General features: G+C 41.2%; 1 protein-coding gene across 4 annotated transcripts in view; it reads right to left on the reverse strand.

The window, feature by feature from the left end:
• Window positions 1–645: 645 nt before the first annotated feature.
• The window catches only part of CEP126 (centrosomal protein 126), a 54,175-nt gene continuing 39,597 nt past the window's right edge, over window positions 646–15,223 (reverse strand). For 3 of the 4 annotated variants that reach the window (XM_014524334.2, XM_025214683.1, XM_025214686.1), the window contains 6 exons: window positions 9,485–9,643; window positions 9,188–9,312; window positions 5,664–5,751; window positions 4,069–4,278; window positions 2,174–2,238; window positions 646–1,009 (listed from right to left, as the gene is read on the reverse strand). In XM_014524334.2, coding sequence (XP_014379820.1) covers window positions 911–1,009; window positions 2,174–2,238; window positions 4,069–4,278; window positions 5,664–5,751; window positions 9,188–9,312; window positions 9,485–9,643 — 746 coding nt within the window. In that variant the 3' untranslated portion in view covers window positions 646–910. The remainder of the gene's footprint in view (window positions 1,010–2,173; window positions 2,239–4,068; window positions 4,279–5,663; window positions 5,752–9,187; window positions 9,313–9,484; window positions 9,644–15,223) is intronic. The other variant, XM_025214685.1, reaches the window with a different exon arrangement.

Here is a 15,223-nt window from a genome sequence, read left to right on the forward strand (position 1 = left end):
AGTATGGTCCTAGAGTTGGGACTAACAATTAGCTCATTGTTGGTTCCAGCCTTGGGACTGCATGGGAGTCTCAAACAGCCCCAGTGCAGTCCTGGGGCTGGGACTGACAATCAGTTGATTGGGACTGCTTGGGTTCAGCTGAGCTGTGGGCACCTGGCTTTCATATTGCTTGTACAGGGGGAGTCCAGGCTTCTGAGTTCTCCCTACACTGGCAAGTAGTAATGGAACCATTTGGATCTGATCTGCACATTGCACATCCTGCCATGCATGTGTGGAATGGCAGGCGGCGCAATCACTGGGATTGGAGAACAGATCGCATAACACCACTAAATGAACGTGTGCCAGGGGCCTACAAGAGCAACACGCAGCTACTTTGGAGGATAAGATCACCCTCTAAAGCTGCATATGGTTGCCAACAGACAGAACTGTTAGGTCAGGGGCACAGACAAGCCTGCAGTAATTTGTAATGGGGCCATTAAAGGAACAATAAAACGTGGAATAATCCTCTGACAAACTCTACGGATTGACTATAGTTAGATCATTTTCCACAACATACCTTATATACATATAATATAATTTATTAGAAAATCTGGAAAACCAGGAAATTGGAAGATTAGTTTATACATAATCTTAATCTGAGTAACAAAATAATGTCTTTTGCATTTCATTTTAATTAAAGATACAATGAATTAAGTAACAGATTAATTAAAAGGTGAGGTATATGCATTCTTTTAAAATACAATATTTTACAATAAAGTGCATAGTTAAGGTTTGAAATGTAAACTACTTAGCTTACATTAATTGAGTCAATGTTTAAACGTATGTTTTCTTGATTTTGTAGCGTGAAGAATGTGTACATGTAAGGCCACATTAAATGTAAATCCAGTGAAGCAGTTTTTGTTAGACCATGTCAGTATCTTCTTTGCAATAGTAATCGAGGGTCAGCTGACATACTCTGATGCCTCTGTGTAGATAATGTAGTATCCACAGAAGGGGAGGATGCACCATGCTGAATGTTCCATAATAAATCAGAAGACAACAATATTATATATAACATTTTATATTTAATAGTAAATAATGCAAATTCAAAGAAACATCATTTGATAATTCTAAGCAATCATCTTTCTTCAGCTATGTAAAACACTGTGAGACTGTATTGATGGAGGACTTGAGCCTTCAAGGTACCAAGAGCCAAGGGCATCCTCTTTCCTAGAAGAGTGCCTTCCTCACTGGGATACAGAGATAGCTTCCTTTCGCTTGCTTTCCTTCTGTCCTCATGATTCTTTACTACCCTGTGGCTTTGTTTCAAGAGGAGGGTGGGAATGCCTTCAGCCTTGCTTAGACTGTAGCCTGGTTCAAGGGCAATTTCATGGGAAGTGGGAGATATAGTTTCAAATCCACTTCAGCTGCAGAGAGGCTAGAATCCAAATCTCCCTCTTACTGGTCAAAAGCCTGACTTCCTGGGCCAGGGATCAGAGATTTACAGTCTGGGGACTGGCTCCAGCCTGCAGAGCCATTTTATCCAGCCCCCAGAGCTGGGGGCCTTTTGTGGTGTTTCTGCAGTGAGGGCTTTGCCTGGATGATAGGGAAAAGTAGTGGCCATGGTGGCAGAGGCGTGAGGTGACTGTGGCTCTGGCTCCAGCAGCAGTGGTGAAGGCTGGATTAGAAGTAGCTCAGGCTTGCAACTAAGCTCTGTTAAAGCAGTCCCCAGCTGTAAAACATTGCTGACCCCTGCCCTAGGCTATCTGCAGACCTAGAAAAAGATTTCATTGTAGCACTGATTACCCTTGGGACCATAACAAACTGTTTTTCCCCCTACATTATTAGGGCAAAACAATTAACTGGGGCCATATCTAGCTCAAATGAGGTGGCACAGTAATCACTCCTTGGAAGTTCTTTGGGTTTCTCAGGCTGCGGGCAAGTGGCAACTGTTCCAGATTCCGATAGGGAAATTAAACAAAAAGGGAAAGACAGTCTGGTAAAAACTGGCACAGCTCTGTTGAAAAGCCCAACAGTTCACTGATTTGCTCCATCACAGTCAGAGCGCTATCTGAGATTTTGGCATCCCAATAAAATCTAAAACAAACAGATGTCAACATTATCTATTACATGTTTACTGTAAAATCAGCCATAAGTTCAAAGTGCAAAAATTACACTGAAATGGAATGCTTACCAAAGGGGAAATTATCTGAAAACCCCTTGAAGTGGATGGGTTTTTGGTAATGGATTCCCGGATATCTAAAAATAGTATGAAATTATGACACAACAATTATTTAAAATACATGCTAGAACAGAAACATGACTCATGGTCAAGTATTCAGTACCAACCATCCTGAAGATTGTGGAAAATACAGTTTAACAGCAATATTTTTTTCCTTGAGGAATAGTGAAACATTTGCCTGATCCACATTTTAAAACCGGGAATTACTATTTGATCAAGAATAAGCTTTCTAAAAATAAATCCATCCCAAAATGAAAAGGCCAGCTACTCGGGGATGGAATAACAACAGAGATAACCAGTTTAGAATGGATGAGACAGTTAAATACCATCACCACAAAGACACAGTTTAGTAGCTTTATATAAAATAAATGGAAAATGAATTAAGGTGGTGAAGTTTTAACAGAATTTGGCACTTCTGTCAAGAATATTTGTTGTCATCTACACCTGGCTAGAAAGTTGTTATATTTTAAACATGGACTTAAAAAAAGTAAACCTTGTTTTTGTCATGTCCAGAAAGAAATACTGCATCCTTTATATTTTACATAGGGTAATATCATTTGGAGCTAAGAACACTTGGAAACACCAATTGGAGAAGGATACTCCTAGCTTAAGTTCAAAGTGGCTGGACTCTGGATGTAAACTGCATGAAAAGAATTCCTTTCATAGAGGAGAAATTCTTCCCAATATAAAACTAACAGAATCACCTCCTAGATCAGCCATCCTGCCTTTCTCCTACTGTACCAGACATCTTCCCTTTCTCCTACTGAGGGACATAAAACAGGTGAGGGAAGGGGTATGTTAGAGGCACTAATTGGGGAGCCCCAGAACAGACTCCCTGATGATTGCTGAGTAGAGCTTAGGTAAAAGGGGAACCAAAGCCACAATGCTTGATAACTATAGAACAGAATCTACCAAAGTTAAGAAGTACAGTACATAAGGTAAGAAGCTAGTACACTACTTAACTTTGCTATGTCCAACCCTGGAGCTAAATTAGCTAAGAAAAGAAAGGGAAGCAAACTTCTAAAATGCACACTAGCAAAAATCTTGTTGGTCTAATGAAAGATATCATCTCTACTACAAGTCCTGATGGCTTTTTCCTCTAGACCAATACGGCTACAACCTGGATACCTGACACTAGCCATATGGTATTTATATTATGACTTCAGGATTTTTAATCATGTGGTTTGCAATCTTTATACTGTTCTATTTTTTCAGTGTCCCTTTTATATTCTCTGTTGCATTGTACTTCTCACTTCCCTGTCTTCTTCAGTTTCTTCTTTTGATTCTCTTTTTATTTTTTAATTTCAACCTTTTTTCAAATTCCACTATCTTCTGTCTCTTTATTGATCTTCCCTTTGCCTTTACATTTCTCCCCTGCTCCTCTAAAATGTATGCCTCAATTTTTGCTTCAATATATTTCTTGTTTAGTAACAGCCAATCTGAGCCTCTTTTAAAAATTGTATTGATATGTCACACATCCTACTGTAGGTGGTGGGACCAGAGAATATATGCAAGTATAATGGCATACAAAATTCAGGAATAAACACTGACTTCTTATCTAACTTTTAATCATACAAAACTCCTTTTGTTTTGAATGAATGTTGCTCAATTAAATCATAAATAAGGATTTGGGGGCCTGGACCACTGTTTATTAATATCTAGCAAGTGGCAAAAGGCGACATGAGGGAACCAATGGGATATTATGTTTTCCTACTTATATATGTCATGTTTGTATATGTGTGTATGTATACATGTATGTATATATGTACTTCAAACCAAATTATGGCATTACATAGAATGTAGGTTGTTGCTATATCTTAACGCATAAAACTATATACCGTACTCACTCTGCAGCCTCTGATTGAGGTGATCAAGTGACTGAAGAATTTTGTGTTCTTCCATTGACAATGCTGTCATGCCGAGTCTTTGGGGCTTGTTGAGCAACAATGGCTGTCTGCATGGTTGTGTTGTTTCCAGAGCAGACAGCATTTCACCCTCTGTAACTGATATACTTGCTAGTTTTTCTGCTAGCAGAAACTGAGCAGTACTTTCTGAAACTGAATATGACAGAGCTAGTCACAATCAGAACGTTTATTACAATATTCAAATAAAAACGATTTATAATATCTAACCTTACTGTTCATTTTCATGAACATATATGTATATAACACACAAAGAACACCTTGAAAGAATGTTAAGGTTGCACAGTTCTTTTGTTTTGTTTTTTTTTAGGATTTTTTTTGTGTTCCAAGTCAAATCAGCCAAATCAATTCCAAAGTCGTGAGTCATTCAAGAACCAAATGTGGCGTTAGTACTGGCACCCCTGCCTGGGGCTTCAGATGCTTCCAAATCCTTTGGCAGGCATCCTACATGTAGGCCCAAGCCCAAAAGCTGGGGGTTTGGATGCCCCTAAGTTTGGCTTGCACTCAGCAATATGGCAGCAGGAGCAAGGTAGGGAGGAGTTTCCCATTTCCATAAAGTCATCATGTAGCCGATATCCTCCTTCTGGAAGCTGGCCAGCGGGAAGCTAACTATGAGACTCTCATAGGGAGTCCTGTCTGCAAGCAGACAAGGACGAAACCCTCCACTACACAGTGCCATTTTAATTGCATTACCTCGGTCAGGGTATTTCCCCTGCCACCATTGTGGTCATGGTATTTCCCTTGCCAGGCACAGTTTAGCATTCAGAAGCTGCTATATTTAAAGATGCCTGTACCCTACAATAGGGTTATAGGAAGGTTGCTAGCCCAGAAGCCAGCTCAACAACCACAATGTGGTGACATAATGGGCACATCTGCATGTGCACAGTTACTGTGCAGTAACTTAGGTTAACCAAAAGTTACTGTGCAGTACAGACACGTGTTTACACGTGCGGACCTCTACTGCATAGTAACTATTGTGACTTATGCTGACTTGGGCATAAATTTGCTACCTGGATGATGCAGGTTGCTACCTGCCTGATGCAGGTAGCAACTTTATGCCTGCTTAGTTACTGCACAGTGAGGCATGTGTAGATGCCTTACTGTGCAGTAACACCGTGTGTGTGCACTGACTTGGGAGTAACTTTACTCCTAAGTTGGTGTACACACAGCGTTACTGAGCTGCAACACCTACATGTGTAGATGCCGGTCTGAAAACCACTTACTGCATAGTAAATACACGTGTACACATGCCCACTGTGTTCTTGAATGCATCACATACTGAAAAGGCACAACACTAAAGTATTAGAGATTTAATTCAATTTCATGATGCTCTTGTAAAGACAACAATCAGTTGTAAGTGTTATGATATGCTGTATATTACTCTTCTGCAGAAAACACTTTATTTCAAGCCAAGATAATATAGTTTTTTATTTAGAATCATTAATGATACAGGATGATAAATGATGTATAATTTAACTATCTTTTTCTAATAAGAATTTAACTGAAGCATACTACTATACCTTCATCAGAATTAGGGATGCCACTCACTGCTTGCACTGGCTCAAATGGATATTGAAAAGGACTTAGCTGGACTGTATGTACTGAATTCTGTAAAAAAGAATTATTTAATCAGCACAGTATTTAAAATAATTTTAATACTTCTGTAACTTTTAATGTTTTCTTTAAGTAAGATATTTTATATTTACAAGAGTATACAAGTTGTATGATTTTGAGTTAAAAAATTTACTGTACGTATTTTGAAATATATTAGGGGTTAATAGAGTTTTTCAAAGGCCTAACACTGTTATATACCTATGGCTGGTAAGCAACTGCCTGCATTGGAGGAGTGTGGAGAACCATTACCGTAGCAAGAGAGCCTAGGTTTTTTGTGTTTAGATTCGTTTTAACTCTTTCAGCAGTGATTACAGAAATCTGAGAAGCAACACGGTGGGTTTCAAATTCCTTGAAAAACAAAAGAATTTTGATGTTTCTTTTAACTCTTCCCAGATCTGGGTTAAATAACTTTGGTCAGTGGTGCCTCACATTACATGAAAACTTCCCCTTACCTATAATCACATTTACTGGATATCTTTTATTTCCACTGTTGCTACTTTGTCAATGGCACCATCAGGGAAACTACCTGTAAGGAGCCTGTGTACAACCTTAGCTCCACCAAACAGGAGCAGGAATAAGTCAGGTATAGGCCTTAGAATGGTCTTCCCAGGGCTGATTTTTATGCTGAATGAATACAGTCTTAGATACACTTGATCTGAGCCTTCAAGAGGCCGAAATAAAAGTATTCATCTGAAACTTATTTAAACAGCTTCCTGAATGCTGTAATGACACTACATTACAAATAAGAAACTGCTGTCACTTTGCCAGAAAATTAAAAAAGAACAAAACCCCAAAACCATGGCCATATCTACATGAGATGCTGAATGTGCTGTAGCCTGAGAATACCACATAGTAGCGTTGCGTGACAGCAACAGTGATGCAATGCAATTGCGCAGTAGTCTTGGGCTATTGAGCAGTCAGCGTCACAAAAAAGCTGTTCATTGAAGCTGCTGTGCAGGAACTTGGACTATTGTGCAGTCAGTCTTGTGTAGACATGACCTGTGTTGATTATTATCGATATTATTTGGTATGTCTGTACCCTTCCTGACTGTACACTCTGTAAATTCTTTGATGATTAATTATTTATATTAACACCAAATTTTTTACACCAAAACAAGGAGACCAGCTTCTATTAGACACTTTATTTAAAAGCTCTAATTGAACATCTGACCATATACATATACATTATTCTATGACTATAACTCTAATGTTGTTAACTTTTAAATCAATTACATGTATCCTTGTGCCAATAACAACATTTATGATGTAAGACATACTAGATTACATTAAACTAAATCAAACTACACTGTGAGGTCACTACCACTAAATTGTAAGAGCTACAGTAATATTTAATTTGCTAAGTTTAACTTGATACCTTAGACACACAGTTTTGAAAACAAAAAGTTGTTCTCCAAAAGAAATATTTATGTTTGGAATAAATGAAAACCGCTATATGCTTTCTACAAAGATATAAAGTAACATCTAGTTTATGTTGTTTTGGTGATGGGTTGATAGCAGCCAAACTTACACAAAAATATTACATCTGTTATAAGGATAAATAAAACAGTTAAAAGCTAAAAGTAAGTAAAATAAATTGCAGATGTTTAGAGAAATTATTGTAGTGCTTGCAGAAACTTTGGGCTTTCACAATTGTCAGTGGACTTTCCTCCATATTTTTCCAAACATTTGTTATTTTTCACTGCTGATGTAATCTAATCTGAAAATTAGTAGCTTTTCCTTGAAAATACAAGGCCTTCTTTTAAATTAATTATAAGAGGTAAATAATAATAACCAGAAAGTAACTAAATTTAGTACATTTTATGTTTGCTAGTATATAATAATAATAATAATAATAATTTTCCACTTTCCTCCACTTTCCCCTGCTTCACCCTCCACCCCCCAGTTGCTAACAGCTGGTGGGGGACAGGGCTGGGGGAAAAGCCATGCTAGGTCAATCAGCTGCTGGCCCAGCATAGCTTTCCTTAGGCCTGCCCTCTGCCAGCTGTTAGTGGCCAGAGTGGGGGGGAAGGGGGAAGTGGAGGTACCCCGTCAGGTCCCCACCCCGCCCCGCTCCAAGACCCAACCAGAACAGCCAGGAGGACATGTGGCATGGGCTTCCTCTCTCTCCCCCATGGGGGAGAGAGGGGAAGCCCCCATCGCATGCTCCCCCAACTGTTCTGGCTGGGTTTGGGGGGGCCAGGTCCATGCTGGCAGCCTGCAGCTGGAGGGAGGCAGGGATGGGGAGAGATTCTATGTTGGATCCCCATTTCCCTGGGGCTGACAGCAAGGGGTTGGAGCCATGTGTCCAGCAGCCAGTTTGGTGTGTCCTGCCCATCGGCTGCATTTGGCTGTCCTCTGCCATCTCCAGCATGCTGGGAGGCATGTGAGTGTGCCTCCAGCCTGATGGCCAATGCAGGCATCAGCGTGCCCCGACCACACCGAAGGAAGAATATGCCTTCTGTTCATACTGATCCACTGTACACAGTTTAGAGAAACCTGCAAAGGTTTGATCGATTCCCCTTCAGGCTTTTTGAATGTCTGTACCTAGCTTTATGTTCAGTTAATAAATGGTATGACTAGTCTCTGGCTGAAGAGTACCAGAGGCCAGACTACACCTTCTAGACACCCAAGTAGATTTAGGCACCTTATACTATTCCATCCTGTTTAAATCCCTGAACATCTCTTTATCCATCTATTTTTGTAATATGCTGTCATCTTAGCATTAAAACTAAGTAACAGAACAGCACCAAGGAGGAAGACTCACACATCTTTTGTAGTGACAGTTTTATAAAGGACTTAAGAAACATAGATTAGTAAGAGAAGTATGGCCCCAAGTTTGTTAGCTGGCCCTAATTACATTAGCTAAGGCATGGGTACACAAAAAAGTTACACAAGGGGTGCGTCTACATGAGACGCTTACTGTGTATTTGCCTAATAACACTGAGCAGTAGCATGGCAGTTAAAACCCATGTTAATGCCTACTGTGCAGTGTTATTAGGCTAATGCGTAGTAAGCATTATAAAAAAAACATGCACTGGTGCTACTCCACAGTAACTCTAGTTACTGCACACTTAGTTAGTATTTTATTATGCAAGTACTAAACTAAATGTGCAGTAGACGCACCCAAGATGCAGGAAAGCAAGCAGAATGCAAAACCAGAATAAAGCAGGACAATAATAGAACCCAAGCAATTACCTCACATACTTGTGAGCAATTGTCCCATGCACTGTTGTCCATTAAACAAAAGGTGCCTAAAATAATTTGGTTAGTCACAGAATCAAATTCCTGCTTTAGAAATAAACAATTTGACTCCAATTTTTATTTTCCATTATTTCTCTAGGAAGTTCATAGCAATAGGAGATTGATGTCTCATAACAGCTGGATTTGACTGACATTTTTACCTCAATATCCTGGTAACTGATATATATACCTGTGTAGGATGAGTGGATCTCCATATTGTAGTTGCTATAGCTTGCCGTCTTTGTTCTAAAAGACCTCTACGTTTATTTTCAGCATTATCAAAGTTTTGTTTGCGTCTAGTGGTAGGAACGGCACCTAAAATGAGGAACAGAAAAAAGCAACCAGTTATGTAAAGACATGCTAGACTATTGGTGCTTTGATATTATAGTGCGGTATGGCTAATGAATAGATAACAAACTTTGAATTACTTTTGTGATATTATGTCTGATGTACCAGAAAGTTATAGCTAGTAAAGTAGGATTCTTACCATTTATTGAAGAAAGAAATCCATTCATTCTAGAAACTGACTTTAAATTGGTCATGAGACTGCCACCATCAATCGTAAAAAGAGATATACCAGAGTTAGTAGGTTGTAAGTTAAAAGAAAAGGAATTATTGTAGCGTGCGCCATAATGCCGGAAATCACCTGAAAAGAAAGTGAATGTAATGAATCTATATTTAATATATATGTATATGAAGAACTTTAAAAATTTAAAAATATGATGAAATATGAATCCAGGAAAAGATAAAAAATCAATGATAGCTTGAAATGAGCTCTTTGGTGCCTCAAAATTAATTTGACTAGTAAGTAAGACATGATGTGTCAGGTCTATCAAAAACTCATAGGATAAAGTTTCTGCCAGACTATTAGGAAAGATTATTAGAGAATTTTGGCCTTGATTCTTAAACTTTCTCCCTGATTCATCAAAACATTTCAGCAAGCATTTCACGTTGAGCATGAAATATCAGTGGAAATAATTCAAAGATTCAGAGTTGAGTATATATCTGAGTGATTTACTGAAAGGATCAGAGTTTTTAATAACCTGTAGGTTCAAACCTTTACAGCAATGATTCTCAACCAGGGTGCTGTGGCACCTGTGGTGCCTTAAGATACTTTCAAGAATAATGAAAGGTGCCATGTAATGTTAGTATTGTTAGGTGTGCAAACATGATTCACAAGATAAATGCAGAGATTTTAAATACAAATCTACAGTGTTAAAAACATACTGACTGGTGTGTTCTTCACCACAGAAGAATTTATCTTATTATTTTTTGGTACTCACAAATGAGTGAAAGCTAAGAGCTGGAATTTTCTGAGGACTGCTTTGAGTCTAATGATGCGTGCTTGAGTCTAAAACTTTTGAGAACCACTGCCTTACAGAAACGTATGATTTGGTTAGAAAACACAGAACTTGAAACCTAAACCTTATTTAAAATATGGATAGAAGGACCTTTATATCTGATCATTTTATTCAGTAAAATAAACTTTTTGCTCCTTTACTGTTCTCTTTATTTTGTTGTTTTATAATGTATATTCAGTTGTATGTTGTAACAGATTGTATTTTTACCTTCTAAGTCACTTACAAACACTACTGAACATCAGGGCATTGCTGCAACAGTACAGGTCACCGAACAATTACTGTACTTACTCTTATACCACATGTACTTTTCCCCACAAAATCAGCCCTTCAAAATTGGCATGTGTGTCTTAAGTGGGGAAGTTGATTTTTCTTTACTGGAACAGAACAGGGAATACAGAAGAAAAGAAGCAAGCAGACACAGTGCTAAAATAGCGGTGAAAATGCCTGTCACTTGTTGCAAGCAGCAGGGGTAGAGTCTAGTGTTAATCTTCTCAGAGCTGCTGGTGAGGCAGTAGCTTAGGGCTGAAAAGCCACTGATCTGGCTGAGGGTGAATGAGCTGCTGCATTCAGTCTGTAGTATCTTGATGAAGCTTGTGATGTGCAGACAACACTTCATTATTTACAGGAGCTTATATAAAAAAACTAGTAGCAGTAAAAAAAAGCCTCTTGCTGCTGGCCCTGGAAGGGTCTGGGGTCTAGCCTTGCTGCAGTATTGCCACACCAGAAAGTTGCTGCCCTGCCTCATCCAGACTTTCCTGGGATACCACACTTCTGGGCAGCCTTTATTACCAGGAGGACTTCCTTTATGTCACGTAGGTGGCCATTGCTCTGGAACAATCTTTTCTTTTACATTCTACCTTCCAAAAACTGTGTGTGTGTCTTATTTGGGGGTACGTGGTATGTGAGAAAATACAGCATGAGTGCAGGGCTTTAAACACACATTATTTTTGTAATGCTAAAAGTTTGACCACACATTAAAATTGCTGAAGAAAAGCTTCCTGCACAAAGAAGCTGCTGTTTGTTTGTTGTGGACTTACAATTTTTATGGTAGATCAGCAATTTTTTTAGTGTGACAGAGAGCATGGGGACAATTGCTTTTTGTTGTGCTGAAGCAGCTGATACAACACAACAAAAGTAATGTGTGTCTAAGTCCCAGGATTCACTCTGTCTTGGAAGGCACTGTGGGGCAAGGTCACTGTCTTTCTGTAAGACTGTACAATGTTTAGAAAATTCTGGGGGCTACTATAATACATATGATAAGCCATATAGGAAAAAGTTGGATGTTTAAAATAAATGGTCTGACATAACAGATACAAAAGTTTTTAAAGAACAGAAATTGAAAAAAGGCTAGTGCTAACTTTCAGCAGAAAAGCAATGTCTTTATCCAGTACAATCTCACCTCCACTGGAGTACTGGAGCAAAATATTGGCAAATGATATGCAAAATGTGTCTTATAAATTGCATTTCTTATTTGGATTAAGTCACAGAAAGGTTGGCTACAGGGGAGGACCTGGCAGGGGACCTGGCAGGGGAGCTGCAGATTCACAGTCACCTTGGGGACAGTGACCACCAATCAATCGCATTTACCATATGGTGTAGGGTGGGTAAGATAACTAGTAGGGTGGAAGTGTTTGACTTTAGGAAGGCTAACTTCAGTGTGCTTAGGAGTCTAGTCAATGATAAACTGCAGGAGAGTAGTATTGGCGAGATGGAAGTCCAGGAAGGGTGGTCGTTCCTAAAGGAAGTGATCCTTTGGGCACAGAGAAGGACTATCCCAGTACAAAGGAAAAGGGGGAAAGAAGCCAAAAAAACTTCCTTGGCTAAACCGAGAAATCCAGGGGAGCCCAAGGGCAAAAAAGAAGGTATATAGGCGGTGGAAGCTACCAAGGAATAGTGTACCTACTTGGCTCGCACTTGCAGAGAGGCAGTTAGAAAGAACAAAGCAACTACAGAGCTGAGGCTGGCAACACAAATTAAAGACAATAAAAAGTCTTTTTTTTTTTAGGTATGTAGGGAGTAAAGGGAAGACACAAGGCAGCATAGGACCCCAACTGAACAAGGAGTAATTAGTGACAGACAGGGGGGACAAGGCTGAGTTATTCAATGAGTTTTTTTGCCTCAGTGTTCCTGAACAGGGAAGTCAAGATAAGTCTCCTAATGGGGTTCTTAGATGGACATCAGAGGGACACCAGCCCACCAACTGCTGATGATGACTTGGTGCAGAGTCACTTGTATGGACTGGATGTGTTCAAGTCAGCAGGCCCGGATGAGCTGCATCTGAGGGTACTGAAGGAATTTGCCGGTGTCATAGCAGAACCACTGGCACGGCTGTTTGAGTGCTTGTGGCACTCAGGTCAGATCCCAGAGGACTGGAAAAGGGCCAATGTGGTCTCTACTTTCAAGAAGGGGAAGAAGGAGGATCTGAGTAATTATTGGCCAGTCAGTCTCACCTCCATCCTTGGAAAGGTCTTTGAAAAGATTATGAAGGATCATATTTGTGGGAGTCCAGCAGGAAAAATAATGCAGTAGGGAAACCAGCATGGATTTGTAGCAGGTAGATCATGCCTGACCAATCTGGTTTCGTTTTATGACAGGGTAACAAAATGCTTAGATGCAGGAGTAGAGGTGGATGTCATTTTTTTTGGACTTCAGCAAGGCCTTTGATACAGTATCACATCCTATTCTCAAAAATAAATTAAGAGGCTGTGACAGATATTTACACAGTCCAGTGGGTAGCAAATTGGCTTAGCAGTCGCACCCAGAGAATGGTAGTAGATGGGTTGGTATTGACCTGGAAGAATGTGGGTAGCGGAGTCCCACAGGGTTTGGTCCTTGGATCAGTACTCTTCAATATCTTCATCAGTGACTTGGATGTGGATGTGAAGTATACTCTGTCCAAGTTTATGGACAATACTAAATTGTGGGGTGAAGTGCACACTCCAGAAGGTAGGGAACGATTGGAGGCAGACCTGGACAGGTTAGAAAAGTGGGCAGTACACAATAGAATGCAGTACAACAAGGACAAGTGCAGAGTGCTGCACCTAGGGCACAAAAATATCCAGCACACCTATTGGCTGGGAAGTGATCCTCTCAGCAGCACAGAAGCAGAAAGGGTTCTTGGAGTCATAGTGGACTCCAAGATGAACATGAGTCGTTAGTGTGCCAAAATCATCAGCAAAGCTAACTGCACTTTATCATGCATCAGCAGATGCATGACAAATAGATCCAAGGAGGTGATACTTCCCCTTTATGCGGCATTGGTCAGACTGCAGTTGGAGTACTGCATCCAGTTTTGGGCACTGCAGTTCAAGAAGGATGTTGATAGATTCTGGAGGGTCCAGAGGAGGGCCACTCGTATGGTTAGGGGCTTACAGGACAAGCCCTATGAGGAGAGACTGAGGGACCTGGACCTCTTCAGCCTCCTCAAGAGAAGGCTGAGAGGTGATCTTGTGGCTGTCTACAAATTTGTTAGGGGGACAAGGCAAGGGATTGGAGATGCTCTGGTCACCAGGGGGCCTCTTGGAGTAACAAGGAACAATGGTCACAAACTGACAGAGAACAGATTTAGGCTAGATATCAGGAAAAACTTCTTCACGGTAAGGGTAGCCAAAATTTGGAATGGGCTTCCAAGGGAGGTGGTGCTCTCCCCTACCTTGGGGGTCCTTAAGAGAAGGCTGGATAGGCATCTGGCTGGGGTCATCTGATCCCATAACTCTTTCTTGCCTACGCAGGGCATTGCACTCGATGATCTGTTGACGTCCCTTCTGACCCTAGCATCTATGAATCTATGAAATTCTACATAAGAAGTGGACTGGTCTTATCTCCTGTGTCAAGCATATGGTATTTCTGTTTGCGCAGCCTCAAACTACATTTGCTTCCCTTGTGACAGCATCATAATGCTGACTCATACTGAATTTACGATCCACCAGGACCTGCCAGGCCCTACCACAGCCTCAGAAGTTACCCTGGTCTGCACAGCTGGGTCCGACCGGGCAAGGGAACAGTGACGCTTGGACCTGGCTCTCCTCCTCACTGGGAGCAGGCCAACTGGGTCCCAGAGGGGAGGGAACTGTGTTGCTTGGGCCCAACTCCACTCCCTGCCAGGACCAGAGCTAGCTAGGTCTGAGTGGAGGAGGGAACTGTGTTGCTCAGACCTGGCGGGCTGGGCAGAGCTTCTCTTCCCCATTCAGAGCTGGCTGGCTCTGCTCATGGAGGGGACAGAGCTGGGAGCAGAGCCAGTGAGAGTGGTGGTAGGAGGCACCATGGCTGGTAGGAGGCACCAGGATCTGGTGTCTGTAGCACTCACTCTGCCCTGAGGGAGCAGGGAGCCTGTCCTTTCCCTAGCTTCTTCCCTAGCACTAGACACCCCTGCTCACAAAGCCTCTAGTGGGAAGTCACAGCTGTGCAGGCGAGGGGCAATCAGAGCAGTTTTTTTTCCTTAATGTGTAACTGCTTGCTGGTCCCAGGGGTGGCTATGACAACCCCTCCTGGCCGGTCAGCTCCTGCGCTGCCCTCTCTTTCCTGGCTTGTTCTCCTTCACCTCGCCCATCACACCTTGTTATTATTAGATCCTTGGAAAGGGAAGCTGCCCCATGGATCCATGATCCCATGCTGCTGTTCAGGTGTCACTGCTCTGGTGCCTTATTATTATGTGACTCCAACTGCCCCTTACACCACACCCATACCTTGCAGATGTTACTCTATGTCCCATGTAGTAAGGGGCATCCCAGTGCCCCAGGTCCTCATGTCACATCTGTTAAATCCTTCACCTGGACACCCCGTCCCTCAGGCCTCTGTTTCTTTTACCATCCTTTGCTCCTTAACTATACTCAGCTCACCTGGGCACCACAGTTCCTCAGGCCTGC

The sequence above is a fragment of the Alligator sinensis genome, unplaced genomic scaffold, assembly GCF_000455745.1.
Source record: "Alligator sinensis unplaced genomic scaffold, ASM45574v1 scaffold40_1, whole genome shotgun sequence".
In the NCBI taxonomy this organism is placed as follows: domain Eukaryota; kingdom Metazoa; phylum Chordata; order Crocodylia; family Alligatoridae; genus Alligator; species Alligator sinensis.